General features: G+C 41.4%; 2 protein-coding genes and 1 long non-coding RNA gene across 3 annotated transcripts; all 3 read right to left on the bottom strand.

Annotated features, from left to right (window-relative positions):
* Positions 1-919: 919 nt before the first annotated feature.
* LOC102715750 (glycine-rich cell wall structural protein 1-like) lies at positions 920-1,831 on the bottom strand. Its single transcript, XM_006651619.2, has one exon. The coding sequence runs from the start codon at positions 1,706-1,708 to the stop codon at positions 1,193-1,195; it is 516 nt and encodes a 171-aa protein (XP_006651682.2). The 5' UTR covers positions 1,709-1,831; the 3' UTR covers positions 920-1,192.
* A 2,717-nt stretch (positions 1,832-4,548) lies between these two features.
* LOC102711331 (thymocyte nuclear protein 1) lies at positions 4,549-8,120 on the bottom strand. The gene is given in 4 exon segments (XM_040522206.1): positions 4,549-5,034; positions 5,420-5,993; positions 5,996-6,567; positions 7,976-8,120. Coding segments are annotated over 2 exon segments (672 nt in total). The 5' UTR covers positions 6,104-6,567; positions 7,976-8,120; the 3' UTR covers positions 4,549-5,034; positions 5,420-5,429.
* Positions 8,121-9,397: 1,277 nt separating this feature from the next.
* Positions 9,398-11,876, bottom strand: LOC107303863. Its single transcript, XR_001549831.2, has 3 exons — positions 11,452-11,876; positions 10,052-10,216; positions 9,398-9,869 (listed from the first exon to the last, which is right to left on the bottom strand). It is a non-coding gene; the product is annotated as an uncharacterized LOC107303863 (long non-coding RNA).
* Positions 11,877-15,680: the final 3,804 nt, after the last annotated feature.

Genomic DNA, 15,680 nt, shown 5'->3' with positions numbered 1-15,680 from the left:
CATTATCAAAAATATCTACATGACACCCTATTTATTGTTCATAAAAATCGTATTGAGATTAATCTTATTACTAGTGGCTCATTTGCTGTTTTCACTTTCTAACCACTCTAACGAGCCTTTTACGTTGCCGGCACTACTTAAAAACAGTTTGTCCAAATGGTCGGAACTAACAAACTACAGGTTTATAAGACATTTTTAATGATGTGGGTACATGGGTTCATCAATTAGCTTTTTTAGAAAAAAAATAAACAACATATTAAAAAAATAATTTATAAATAAACTCTTATATACATGTTATTTGTGATGTAAAAATAATTACCAAAAAATAAAATACGTTGAGAAAATCTTAAAATCAACACTAAATGTAATGTTCAAAATTTAAATATCGACTTATAAGTATAAGCATAAACAGAATGGTGAGGGTATATTAGGCTGGCCGTACGTAGAAATGCATTTCAATACTATATTTTCTTGCTGCAGAATAGCATAATCAAGCATTGCATGAAACAACAGTATCAACACAAATACATCAAGCAGCTCAACGGATCAGCATCAGGAAGAGGGGCGGGGAGCAACAAACAACGTTAAACAACAACACATCAATTAACACACCAGCAGAGTAGTGGACGTCGGCGAGGGAAGAACGTACCTCGCTCTCGCCGTCCAGCCACCAGTGGGCTTGCCTGCCATATGCCGGAGAGCAGCCAGCTTGGTTTATCAGTCCCGCTGTACATATCACTGGAACACTTCACCTATGAGTATCAAGTGAGTGATAATGCAATCGTTATATGGTTGAGTCGTAAGTAAGTTAGATGGTTGAGTCGTACAATTTTTTAAGTTTATACCAGAGGAGAGCGTGAACGAGGTGACCTCCGTGAATGAGGTCACTATTCAGGTTGCAACTACCGTGTTACGACTCTTTCACAGTAATTCTCTTTATTGATTCATAACCATACCGTAGCCACAGAACCAGCCAATGAACTGAGCAGCGAAAAACAGGAACACACTCCATGGAACTGATTAGCTACTAATTAAAAACTAAACACCAGCAAGCATCAGCTTAAACTTTTAACCGTACTGCATATATATATATTATATCCCCTAATTCATCACACACACTCAAAACACTCTACCTGGTGGAATACTATACTTTTTCACAGAACAGATTGATCCGTGGTACGTGTCCGATCGATCAGCAGTAGGCGGCGCACTTGGTCTTGCAGTCGATGGTGCAGCTGCCGCCCCCGCCTCCGCCGCCGTAGCCCTTGCCGGAGCTGCTGTACGACGAGAAGCACTTCTTGGGGCACGTCACCTTCTTCTTGTAGCAGGGGCCCTTCTCGGAGCACACCACCGTGGGCACCACCACGCCGCCGCGCGAGTACCCGCCGCTCGGGGTGCCGTACCCGGCGCCCCACCCGCCGCCCATCCCGGGCACGTTGAACCCTCCCATGCCGCCCATCCCGGGGATGCTCCCGAAGCCCGGGATGGTCGGGATGCCCCCACCGGCGCCGCCGACGCCGCCGACGCCGGGGTTCGCGCCCGGCTGCTGCGGGGACGGCTTCCCGCCGCGGGGAGGCTGCTTCTTGACGACGACGGGCGGCGCGGAGTACATGAGCTCAGCGACGTCGCGCGCGGCGAGGCACGCGGTGGCCGCGAGCCCGAGCGAAAGGAGGACGAGCACAGCGACGGGAGCAGTGCTGCCGGCCATGGCTAAGCTAGCTGATGATGAGGGCGAGGTGGTGGTGGCTAGCTACCGGCGTTAAGTAGATGGGGCATTAAAGGAGACAGGCGTGCGAGACATGGAGGAGGGTGAAGGAAGGGGGAGGTTGGGGCAGCCACAGGCGCCATCACCAGCAGCTAGGAGTGCAATGGTCAGTGAGTGGAGTTATGGCCTTTTTTTTTCTCTCTTCCTTTTTGAAGTTTTTGGTCCGGCTCACCACCGGCGGTGCTCCACCTTGACCCCCAAATCCTCCACCTCATCAATGATGACCATTACGATTTCGATCGTTTGGCCGCCGGCCAATAACGCCACTCACGTGCACCGGTGCACGCCCGTACTTGACACGCCCAGCGTGGGGCCGTGGGAGATGGATTTTTAGCACCGGGTGAACGTCCGCTCGTTTCGTTTCTTGAACCTAAATATTTGTTAAAAATATGAAAAAAATTTAGCATGATTAATAAATATAAGATATATCACTCGACAAATACATAAGCTTAAGTTCGATTTCTGAAAGATGCAGAAAACAAATTAAACTAAAATTAGTATACTTATATTCATAATTATATTGTTATTTTTGTTGATTGATAGAAGTTGCAAGCGATATATTGATCTATATATCATTTTTATATTATTAATGACTACTCAGATAATATATATCCATTGGTCCATCCTAGTGCTAAAAAGAATTTCTAGCCCATCAGGCCATCATGTTCGCTTCACCTGTTGTAGTTGCAATGAAGTTGAAGGGCTCCTCTGAAATATATAGGATTGAGAAAAATAGAGAAATAAAAATGCACAAAACATTAACACACCCATTTTGTGATAGCTATCGCACATGACTGAGCTAAGACTCCGTTTCAAAGTCACTACGGTCGTCAAACCGCATATTTACAAATAAAAAATAATTTATAAATAAAACTTTTTATATACTTATTCTTAGTTATCTAAAAGTCAATGTTATAAAATAAACGTAGGTGGAAAAAAATCAAAATCCACTCTAAATTTAATTTTGAAAATTTAAACTTTGACTTATAAACGGTTTATAAGCAGAACTAAAAAAGACGTGGATGACTGATTATTTGTTTGGAAAACGCGCTAGTGGAAAGCATAGTCTAACTGCTACAAAGTTGAAAAGGAATAATGGGGATATAAGACTAACTACTATAAAGTTCAAAATGTTGCTTTAGAATGTTACATGAAGATCCTTTATAATCATATCCATAATAGTTTATAATCCATAATGAGAAAAGAACAAGATTAGGTTTAGTTAGAGGCAAATATATTTTGATGTACGGAGAATATGCAGCTTTAAGTGAATTTACGCACAACGCAATACGTTAACGTTCAAGTCGTGCACGCTGTTTCGTGACAGTTGGATAGGATGAGAGCGCATGCAAAACAAAAATATATATATATGATTAATTAAGTATTAGTTATCGTAAATTTTTAAAAAATAGCTTAATCTGATTTTTAAGTAATTTTTTTATTTGTTTAAAATATAACATCTAGCCGTTTAAAGGGAAAAATATTCCCTATCAGGGTTTGCGAACGCGGCCGGCTATACGTGCAAGGCATCCCGTGGAGCGATCAAGCAAGCAGGTCGCCGACAGGGAACGTGTGAGGAATTGAAGGCGAGGAAGACGCCGGTGCACGCCTGACGCTGTCCGGCACCGCCACAGCGCCACTGCTGCATCTCGCAGTCGCAGATCATGTTTCAAAGCATTTATGAGGCTTTTTATCTGGACCTGGACTAGCGAGGCCCTGTCCAGATTGGAGAAAGCTTAATACTAAATGAACACCCAAATTCCAGATCATCGTAGCCACCCCAAGAACAAAGCCCTGTAGCAAGTGCAATGCAAAACCAGCCCAACAATTTATTGCAGGCGTCGCCATACTAGGGCTGAAAACGGAGCGGATAGTTTCCGTCCGCTCCGGAAAAAAGGATACGAAGATAGCTCGGAGCGAATATTTTCCGAATAACTTGGATATGGATACGAATACGGATAATTTTTTTCGGATACAAATACGAATACAGTATGACAGTTTCCGACGGATACGGATATTCCGACGGATATCCGAAGATTGTAATGAGCGGATATCCGCGAACATCTAAAATCAGTTTAATCCACTTAATTTCAGGTCTGGCCCATCAACCAGTTTACTGCAAAACTGCTTTAGTGCCATTAGACTATCAGTATTTGTTAAACTCATTATGTGCTATGTGGTGAACTTGTCACTGTATTACACGTGAAATTAAATATAACGTGTTTAATCTACGATAAAGTCTAAAATGACAACTATCTCAATTAAGTTAGCTATATATATGTAGTGCTATTTGTTTTTATGAATGGTTTGAGTGGTTTGTATGTTCTAAGAAATATTTATTTTCGTATTCGTGTTCAACTACATCCGATCCTTATTCGTATTCGATATAATTCGTATTTGTTTCCGTATCTGAGATATTCGTATCCGTTTTCGTATCCACCTAAAAATATAAAAATAAATACGCTATATGTGTTATCCGTCCGTATTCACTCTGTTTTCAGCCCTACGCCATACCATAAGCTCACTCCTCTGCGGACCAGTTGCCTGAATCCGGCGGCGGTGGATGTTTTCGGTCATAAATTTTCTGAATCTGCTTGGCTGATCAACCACATTCTGTGCCAACTTTACTCCTTTGCCATGCCTGCGTGCTGCAGATGGATAGGCCACACAAAAAAAAGAAAAAAGAAAAAATAGCCAGCTGCGTCTCACTGGAAAATAAAACAGCTAAGACAAGTCATTTTCCAAGGAGAACCCATGGCCCAACTCGGCAATGCTTTCTGCAAATTTATCTACGTAGTATCTATTATATCTAATTCAGTTTGCATTATGGATGACAATGTCCCTTCTCTGTTCATATATCTGTGAACTAAGTTAAGCCACTCTGTTCACAGTATCCAATATAAGCTGTTTACTACTAATATAGTGGGTAATCTATACATCACGAACACGTCAGGATTCAGGAATCGCTAACATCATGTATCGATGTCATTGGGTCGAAAGCAGAGGGCAAGTAGATGAACTAGTTGGAACTTGCAAGCCACAAGCTAAGCAACAGCAACCACAATGGAGGCCTAACTTTGAACTTAGATAGAAGAGTATTCAGTACACTAAATAACAATATTTATGGTGGATAGATGGAAACAGGATCAAAGAACCTATGTTGCGTTCTTCTCAATTCCCATCTCCTGCAGGACAAATTACACCACAAAAATGTTTCCACCTTCCTTCTGGCTAAATTCCCCACATGGACATCGCGGCATCTACATAAACTACAAAATTAGCACAAAATTTACTGAGATACTCCCCCGTCAAAAATATTTATCTTTTAGGATAAGATTTAGTTCATTTTTTAAAATAGGCCATCAATTATTTCTTAAATGCTTTGTTTAAATACAATATATATATATATATATTTATATATATATACACGCACACACACAGATTTTTCTCAAAAGGTTCCATCATAATAGCATAAACATATTTGATTTCATAAATTAATCCTAACAAAAAAATAGTTGTTGGAATTTAAAATTTTGACTAAATTTTGTCCTAAACGATAAATACTTTTGACTAGATAGAGTAAATGCAAATACACACAGAAGAGCTTAGTTGAATCACGAAATGGAAAAGCAGAAAGAAAAACGCTTCTCTTACCTTGAAAGCATCATTTTTCATCTCCATCCTCCCCATCTTGCACAAAGCCCCCTCCCATCTCGCAAATCCAGTCCCAGACCTTCGCCGGCACGGCCATCACCGACAGCCGAGGCTGCCGGAGCAGCGGGAACTCCCTCATCCCCTCCACCTCGCCCGCGGCCTTCTTGATGTCCCCGAGCGCCACCGGCCTCTGGAACTCCCCCACCGCGCGCACGTCCACGGCGCCCCCGCCGTCCGCCACCTCCTCCCCCTCGTACCACTCCCTGGCGACCTCCACCACGCCGACGACGCGGCGGGAGGCGGCCCCAGCGCCGGAGTGGTAGAAGAGGCAGCGGTCCCCGTCGCGCATGGCGCGGAGGCTGTTGATGGCCTGGCGGTTGCGGACGCCGTCCCACGGCCCGACGCCGCCGGGGGCGCGCGCCTGGTCGGACCACGACCACTCGCCCGGCTCCGTCTTCAGCAGCCAGTACTTGCCGCCTGCGGCGGCGGCGTTCGGCTGGACGGACGGCGCTGCCTTCCTCGGCATCCCGCGTCGAATCGCAGCTCCGGCGATCGCCGGGGCGAGGCGAGCCAGGTCGCGTTCTTTTGGCGGGAAAGTGGGCGGCTAGGGCTTGCGATTGCGCGGGAATGGTCTCCAGTGTCCCGCCGCCTCGACTCCCATTTCTCAGAATGGGAAAGGCACATAGCTTGGGCCGGGCCGGGCCGAGCCGAAGGCCTGTTAAGGAAGCTAGAACAGGTAGAGAGAACAATTGGGTATCAACCAATTTGCAGATAATTATCGCAGACTAAATAAGACTGAATATAGCCCAAAATGAGGTTTGCATTATAATCCATTCAGCTATGCATTTTGCACTGTCCTTTAACACCTAGGGCATACAACTAACCGCAAACAACGCTAACAAAGACTGATCTAGCTCATAGGCTCAACGTAAAGGAGACGTTGTTTCAGAATGTAATGTAGTAACATCGCCGTACTGGTTGTATGACTTGTTGTAAGGTTGGCAGCCGCTAATTCAGCAAAATTAATGCACTTGTGTTATGTTGTTCCAGTTTGCCCCTCTTTTGCTGCCTCTTGCTGTTGCTGCTTTTCTGCCCAGTACTTCTGAAGAGGTGGCCCAAAGATAACATTCCCCGAGATCACTCCAATCCTGCAAATATTTGGAAGAACATTAAAATAAGCTTGCCAATAACAACAAATCTGGTTGCAATGCAAGAAAGCAGTAATTCAATTGTAAAGACAATGAATAAAACACTACAACGAAACAGCGCGAGCTGAGACCAAAATCAACTAAAAAGATCCATATAGAGGATTCAAATTAGCTGCCATACCTGCAGACAATTATAAACGTCAAGCAGGATAAGGTCAGTCCTAATAAAGATGTGATCTATGGATGTCAGATAATTTTTTTTGCCACCCTGTTTGGAACAGGGAAAGTTTGCCACATTACTGTTAGGTTAATTGGACGACTTAGATTATCTTTGTTACAGTGTAGATACATGTAGATGAGCATTTTCGAAAATACCAGGATCTGAATAGTCAAAATGCGTATAATGACAAACGAATCATTCAATGCATTACAGGGGAACAACAGTGACTAGCCAATAGTTGGAGATAATGTGATGTACAACTCGGCACCTACTTGAGTGTAGAGCAGTTCAGGCATGACACTATCATATTTCACAATCACATTAATGCATACCGTAACATGTTAATGACTTCAAGCTGAACAAGGATGTCAATTTCGTATAAGCGTTTAAAAATAGTGAAGGTATGTTCATAACCAAAAATATGCTATTACGTTTATTTGCTTAAGCTTGCAGTTGCAGTGACAGATGTTTACCAATGCCGATTACGATGAACTATGTCAGGCTTAACATTTTTCAACAGAGTACACTGATGCATACATACGCAACTGTTCCACAAATATACAAATACAGAATCCCTGATGTAATAGCTAAAAGATGGAATAAACCAAAAAATTTCTAATCAACATAAGTATGCTTATTTAAATAGAAAAAGGAGACCGATGTATGTTCCCAGGCAAAAATAAAGATGTCACCATTCATCACGTTCGGCTTTACTTGCAAAATGCTACCGGTAGAGAGTTTCAAGAAACACAATTTTTTTTTCTTACTACTCCTTTAGTTGAAAAAAAATATTTAAACATGGAGGGAGTATGATGTAAAACAACGAGTTCTGAAAGCCTCAGATACATTCGATTTTGTGAGCCACTAGTATTGGCGTAGATAATAATTTGGCCAGTTTAATACTACCAGGCGCCCGTTTTACTCTTAGATTTTGACCCCTTAAAGCCTTGTAGGAAAGCGATATGAGCAGGGCAAGAACTAGACGGAGTTCATACGATTTAGAATCCCTATAATCTGAGCTTGCAATAGGATCAAGATCGATGCACGCCCGACATCGGGAGCCCTCAAGAACGCTGAAGCTGAACGAATCTGGCTAGCATCACAATACCACGCCGCAACAGATCTGAGCTAGGGGGGCTGCCTGTTCCAGGGAGACGAGAGATGTCAGGGAGCGTTGGAGGAACTCACACGACGGCGCCGGCGACGAGGGGGAAGGAGAGCCGCATCCTGATCCGGTGATCCCTCCTCTTCTCCTCCTCCGGCTCGCTCTCCTGTGTTCTTTGCCCTCGCTGGTTTTTCCCCCACGATTTCCGTGGGGAGAGAGACCAAAGCAGAAAGAAAACCTTCCCTTTCAATCGCTTCCTCCACCGTCCGATCAAGATGGCCCTGTCCCATTCTCGATCTGACGGCTGGGATTTTTTACATCCAAGCTTCTTCCTCGCGTTAGTCATATCTTCCCTTTCAGACGTTGGGAGTGCCTATATACATCACCTCACCAGAGTGATTTTTTTTAAAAAAAAATCATACGAATATAATTATAATTTAAGTACTATTTAGTTAGAAATGTAGCTATTGTATAACTACCATATAAATAAAGTCTTTATAGTTTAATACTAGTTATAATTATATGCTAGTTATCTCGTAATAATATACTAGTTATATTATAGCTACAATATATATAATCACTCATGTGCTCATATTGTAGTTACATTATATTAGAATTATATATGTTAATATTGTAGTTACGTTACATTATAATTATATACTATAGTTATATTAATGTGATTTTAAGAAAAATCACTCGTAATTTATAGCAAAGCCATTAACCTTTAATAACATAGTAACATTGAGGACATGTTTGTGTGGTGGTGTGAGTACGGAGCCTGGGGTGTGTTGATATGCGCATCCATCGTATACCCTTACAAAGAATACTGTGGTGCACGAACTAGCTAAGACCTACATCGTAATATCCAAAGTAAACTAAAAAAAATAAACTTTAACATTTAATTTGACTTGTATCTCGGTTGACGGATAGCGATTTGCCTAACTCGTTATTTTAATTGAAATATATATATTAATTTCAGCTAAAAAAACATAGCATGGGAACTAAGTCTCTCTCTCTCTTTTTTTTTTTGCAAATCAGAACTCATGTTTTTAAAATGTTTCTTTTCCTTTTCTGGGGTAAATGGGCTCGAGGACCAAGGTATTCTTAAGCTATGTACTTTGCCGTAAATATGATACGCTAAAGTCGCTAGCTAAACTTGACTATATATCAGTGGTACTGTCTTCAAGTATTTCAAAGTTAATTGAACACTACATACATCTTAATTGATTGATGTGAACGTAACACCGACAAATTAGCTACTTCCTCGTTTCATATTATAATTAATATGTTTTAATTTTCTCTAAAGTGCATTTTTTTATGTTTGAGTAAGTATATAAAAAAGTAACATCTATAACACCAAATTAATTTAATGAAATCTAACATTAAGCATTTTTAATAGTATATTTATTTTGTGTCGAAAATATTGCTATGTTTTCTATAAATTTAGTTAAACTTAAGAAAGTTTGACTTTTTTAAAAAAATTAAAATGTCTTACAATATAAAATAGAGAGAATACGTAATTTCGAACAAAATAACAAGTTTACCTGATCATCATTACTACAAACTTTGCCAAAAGCTCCACACATACACGCTCGTATGCTTACAAACACAACATATAGCCCGTACATGTATTATCGTTGGATATAAAATGGTTAAACTTTCACACCAAAGACATTAAGTAGAGGGCGAGTCTCAAACCTAGGTCAGCTAGCCCATCAACCTGTGGTGGTATGCTACTACCCGGCAAGACGCGAAGGACTCTCGGTCCTTTCTCCATGCACGCATTGTCATCGAGACGTTGAGCTTGCATGGCAGTTTATTCTCCGACATGTACGTAGTTTTACAAGGACTGTCTTTACCGCAGACATCTCCTCCTCAGTTGTGCGTGCCCTGCGTGTAGATGTAGTCCAGGTGAGCCGCGAGCACACGCCTCACCGAGCAATCCTCCTCCTGAACACGGTTCCTCCCCTCCACAACCTACGGCGACGAAGCACAAACACGCACAACACAATGGTTTTAACACATGTAAATTCAGCAGAGGAAAACATGCACGAGCTGCTGCATGCAACGTCCACATGAAGCTAGATCAGATGGAACAACTTTAACAAAAACAAAAAAAAAAGGAGAAGAAAATGTTTTGGTTTCTGAATTAATTTCACCTTAGTGGTAGCTTTGATGGGCTCAACTGGCCCAACTCTACCAGCATGGCTTGTGCGGATGGGAAGGAGAAGTGCTACGAGGCAAATGGCTACGACGACCTTCGGTGACATGGCGTGTTTGTGTTGGGTAGGATTAATAGCGAATAATAGAATAGGTCATGGAACCTGCACACAAATGATGTCCTTTAGTCGCTTTATATAGGGCTCAGAGGTTGGGAGAATGCATGGCGCCGTTTTGCAGCTAACTTTTGTTCAAGGATTTTCGTTTTTTAACCTATTTGAGAAAATCAGTACGTGTTGTTATGTGGCTGCGGTGGCAAGCAAGTGTACAGTGTTTGGCTTCATGACAAAAAAAGAAAAGAAATAATACAAGAATGGTGAGACAGCCAAAAAACCATTTAGGGGTGCATTTGCTGACAAATGACAAGTGACGATACATATGTAGTATCACTTTCTAATCTTACTCCCCCGTCAATATAATTGTTGCCTCCTTACATGGATAGCCACACATGGGCGCAATGGTTTGTCGGTATCTGACCAAACTCCATTACGATGCTCTTAAAAATAGGGAAGCCATTCATGAGCACAAGGTCGCCGTCACATGTGGACACATGGTGTGTTAAGTGCTCACTGAGTAGCTATTTGTGTCTCTGTGATCCTTCGTTATATGCGGTAAGTGTAACACCCTGTGTTTAAAATCTGTATTAATTCGCTCTACACTAAGCGAACTCATCTAAGGCAGTACTAAATTAACACTACACATCCACTTCTGGGTTACATGTGCCAAACTCATACTACTAACAGGCTTCAAACGGGCTGGTGCGTTACAGCGAGATACACTATTCGTTTCATATTATAAGATTTTCTGAGTTTGTCTAGATTCATCAATATATCAATGTATACTTTTTTATATGTATATAGATTCATTAGCACACATATAAATCTAGACAAGACTATAAAGTCTTATAACGTGGAACAAATGAAATAGTTGTTACGGTCCTATTATAATATTTAGGGTTTCCTTGAAACAAAAGGATTTTCAATCGGAGGAATAGAAAAACGAAGAATTAAGATGTTATGGATAAACAAATCTTACATGTATATAAAATATAGGAATTTGTAAGATAATGCATCTAAAAAGCTCACAGAAACATAATACATGAATTTAGGTGGCTTCTAAGGAGATAAAACATATAAAAGGGGACATGCATTGGAATTCTCAAACAAAATAAGATAAGATGAGGTTGGAGCTCATGTGCAAAATTCCTACAAAATATGAGTTTAGGATTATAATCCAAAGAAAGTTGGCTAGCTAGCTTCCATCCTAGGTTCTAAACAATCCATTTAAGAATAACTCCGTCCAATTTAAATTCTTTAAACATCATATTAAAATACTCCACCCAGAAAGGAGCCCACAGCAGAAGCGGTCGATCGCTTTCTCGGTTTTTGCGCAGACGAGGATGACGTCGTTTTCCCTCCGAGAAGAAGAGACGAGGAGCCGTTGTTAATCCGTTCCCCTTGCCTGCAACCTGGGGAAACCGAATGAAAGCGGCCTGGGGCCAGCCCAATCCCAGTCGCCACAGCGGCGCACGCGCCGTACGCACGCAGGGAGGAACGGGCATCGCGGGCGCCGGCTGCACGTACGCACGACAGCGCGCGCGGGGGGAGCGCCGATCGAACAGCCAGCGTCCACTCGATCGATCGACGACCAGCCAGAGCGCGCGGGTGATGAGATGACCGGGAAGCGCGGGCAGCCTGCGGGGTTGGTTGCGACGTCGCGGGGCCGAGCTCGAGCGGTGTTACTGTTGATCGATCCACCTGTGTGCGCTGCGTCCGGGGGGCTGTGGTTTGTACGCACTACGTGTGGGTGTGGGCGAAACAGTGGGCGGCCGGCGCCGAAGACGTTCGATGGATTATAGGCTGCGGCTCGGTGGGCGCCGGGGAGCCCGGCACAGCACGGCTCGGTGGGCCGACGTGGCCATGGGAGCTTTAACTTTCGAGACGGTGCGCGGTTCGGATTTATCGGGCCCGTTACACCATTACCTGGATGTACACTCACAGTTCCTTTGTTTTATTACATTACTACCTTTTAAGTCTCCATCAGTTTTTCTTTTGGAACCTTACTGTTTCTTAATTTTAAAATTAAACACCACTAGAATATATTTTTGGATCTGAAAATTTTAGAACATGGTCACACCAGTCCCTTTTGCCATGATATCATTTTCTGGTCACTTTGGTCAAAATGTTGTGGCAATTGTTCTGCCATGCCAGGTGATATAGGTGATATGGTGTGACCAAAATATTTAGATTTAGCAATAAAGTTTATTTTTTAAATTTAAAAATAAAAATGTTTACAAAATAAAAAAAAATGTATAACCAACTCCCTCTATGTCTTCCCATCTTTCCAACATCAAATAAACCATCATCCTCTATTTCCACTACCTCTATGTTGCCTTACCTCACACTTACACAAAATCTAAAGGCTAGAGTACCATTTTTACAAAGCTTTTTTTTTTACTAACCTTAAAAATTATCTAGAGGTATAATATTTTTGTATTACAAAAATTTTGTACCTTTAAATGCTAGATACTGGTGACTAGACACATCAAAATTTTATACTAAAATATTAGTAAATCTAGGTATTTAAAAATCGTAAAAGTTCTCTTTTACACACCATTGTGCATAGGGTTATACTCTCTCACACACACAGTACTTGCTGATTCATTGATTGGGAGCCTTTGATATTCAAGTGTAACAGTATGGTACATTGGAAGTAATAATCAACAAAAAAAAGCATTAATTTATTCTAGTGTACGTGTGCCCACGCAACTACATGTGCATGCTTATTAATCCGGTTTGTACGTAACAACGCAAAACACGCATAGCCAAAGCTTTTGCCTTTCCTTCAAAATATGTACCACGCATCTTAATTTAGAGCTCAACAGTTTGTACGAAAAAAATACGGTTATGTCTGCCAGCCTTTCCACCCTTGCAAAAATACCCTAATTTACGGTTATATTAATTCATTGTGAGAAAATATCCTCTATATATAATAGTCCACTCCCACATAACACTGGTATATGTGGAGCTGTAAAACATTTCACAGACAATTCAGGGAACTTGTTTTTTTTTTTTTGAGTTCCAGCTTCAATAATTCATAGGGTATATACACCCCGCAATACATATAACAAAATTAAACTACACTTTGGACCATATTTTGATACACAAGTTTTACTTTGGATCACCTCTAAACTAAACATATATTTTCACTGTGGACTTGATAAATTTGTAATTATTACGGTCCAAACACCCAAAACAATCTTATAAGTTCATATCAACGACCTCAAACACCTCGGCTTTCATACACCGAAGAACTCCAATCTATCTACAGTCATATCTTTGCCAACAGAGATAATAGACAAGGCTACTAAAGTTATCTGAGTGGTCCAAATCACAACAATGACAAATTTGACTGATTTAAAGTGAAGATAGGGGTCGGTGATGCAGGAACCATGGTTTCCTTACTATGTGGGTCACGGTAGCCCAGAAGAAGAATCAAAAGAGTCTGGTTAGCCCAGCTAATCTAAAAATGGGGATCGAGCTCCCCTCTCCCCTCCCCAACATCTACCAGAAGGGCATCAAAGCGAAGGTATGTGTGGGGTCCTCATAAAGAAAGCTTTAGAGCGAAAGTCCATCTTACCTGTCATATAATGCCACACGGGCATGATACCGGACGTGCCCAAAAGGTTGACACACCATGCCACACGCACTAGCATTAACTGAGACAAGAGTGGCCCATCTCATTCGGAATGTAGGTGTTGAAATATGGGAGCATGCACCGGCTTGTACCATTAGTCATATCCCTATTATTAGCCTAGGAACCCCAGGTAAGCGCATGTTGTTGGCCTAGGTAATAGCCAACTACTGCAGATACACCTATGGCGGGTGAGCCCTCACAAAAAGTCGTTCCATGGTCAGCGACTCTATCAACCTTATGTCCTTATCGTTGCATGGTCCTCGAGAGGGCGCACATGCCCCCGTGAACCGTTCATTTGAATCTAGCATCGTATGGTAACGAGAGCAAAACATGCCCACTAATGGTGCCTCTAAAAGATGAAAGGAACATTCAATCAGATTTCATTAGCCATTCTCCTCCAAGAAAGACTAAAAAGATGATCATGTACAAGAGGAAGGGGATTAGAGATTTAATCTTTACAAACACCTTGAAAATATAAGAACACAGAGAAGTAGGGTATTGCGCTTTCATGAGGCCCAAAGTTGTATATCCAGTTTGTCCCAATCTCTGTTCGGGGCACTTGGATCTTCTCGTCACATGCGATACATCACTTCCTCCCGCGCTCCATGGGCCAAACTCAAAGGGGTTTCCACGTGATCTTCTGCTTGAGAGGTTTGTCCATCGACAAGAGGTTTAAGGGTGATTCAAAAGTGAAACATAAGTAACAAAAGGTGATCCAAAGTACAATTCACTTGTAAAAATATCTTGGGGTGTGGGGGTATTGTACAGGCCAGCTCTATCTACGTTTTGAGATGAATTTAGAGGTAAGCTAAAATGGACTTTAAAAAAAGGTCCCCTATACTACCTATAACTATATTACCGAGACACTTTAACTCCTAGGTAGTAAAAAGGGTTCACCTTACATCTAAAGATATTTTTATGTTTTATCTTTGTATAAATCATATTTACATTGAAATTAGGTAGGATGGTAGATATATTACTGCTTACGTCCAAATGTTTTTATATTTTTTTATCACTATCTAAATGTTAGTTGGGAGCACATAAGACTTATTTAAACACCAGGATTTCAAAGATTAAGAAAACAGCCGTGAAATAACAGAAAATACTTCCAAATTTTAATAACGATGCCATCTACGGCCCTAAAAAATCAGCTTAAAATAAAATTGTAGAAGGAGAGAAAATATATATGCTACCCTTTATGTGCTAATTATAAGTTTCAAAAAATGACTTGCATACCCCCTGTTTAATGAGGGGTTGTTATGATCGAGTGGAACTGTGGAAGGTTGGTCAAGGGTAAGATGGGAAAACAACTTACATAGAAATTTATTAATTTGAATCAATGGTACTGTAAAGTGGTCACTTTTGGATCCAAAATCATCATTTATTTTGGGTCTGAGTGAGTACCTAAGCTGGTTTAGAGGGTGAAGTGATCCCATACAATAGTTCGAGTGATAAAATTGTTTTTTTAAGATTATTTGAAAAAGCTATTGTGTTCGTATTTTAGAGAGATAGAGTCTTAATCATTTCATTTTATTCTGAAAACTGAAAACTCCATGTCACGTAAGAATATAGAGATTAGAGCTCCACCAAAAATATAAAAAATTACCCAGAAAACAGAGCTTAGAGTTTTAAGCTTCAGGCAGCCCACAAATGACAAAAGCACAAAATGCCATGATACAACGCACCTTCCCTCTGGCCCTCTGGGCACCATCATGGCAGTCCAGCCCAAACTTACACCCTTGACATTTATTCATGTGTACCTAATGTGGCCCCCGTGCCCATCACCATACCCACAAAAAGGGACAACAAATAATTAACTCAAGCTGTTTTTGCTTGCTAGCCGCTCATCTCTTCTTTTATGACCAAACTTAA

The sequence above is a fragment of the Oryza brachyantha genome, chromosome 3 (assembly GCF_000231095.2).
Source record: "Oryza brachyantha chromosome 3, ObraRS2, whole genome shotgun sequence".
NCBI lineage: Eukaryota > Viridiplantae > Streptophyta > Magnoliopsida > Poales > Poaceae > Oryza > Oryza brachyantha.
The sequence above is the reverse complement of the archived record's forward strand: the minus strand, read 5'-3'. Positions and strand labels throughout refer to the sequence as shown.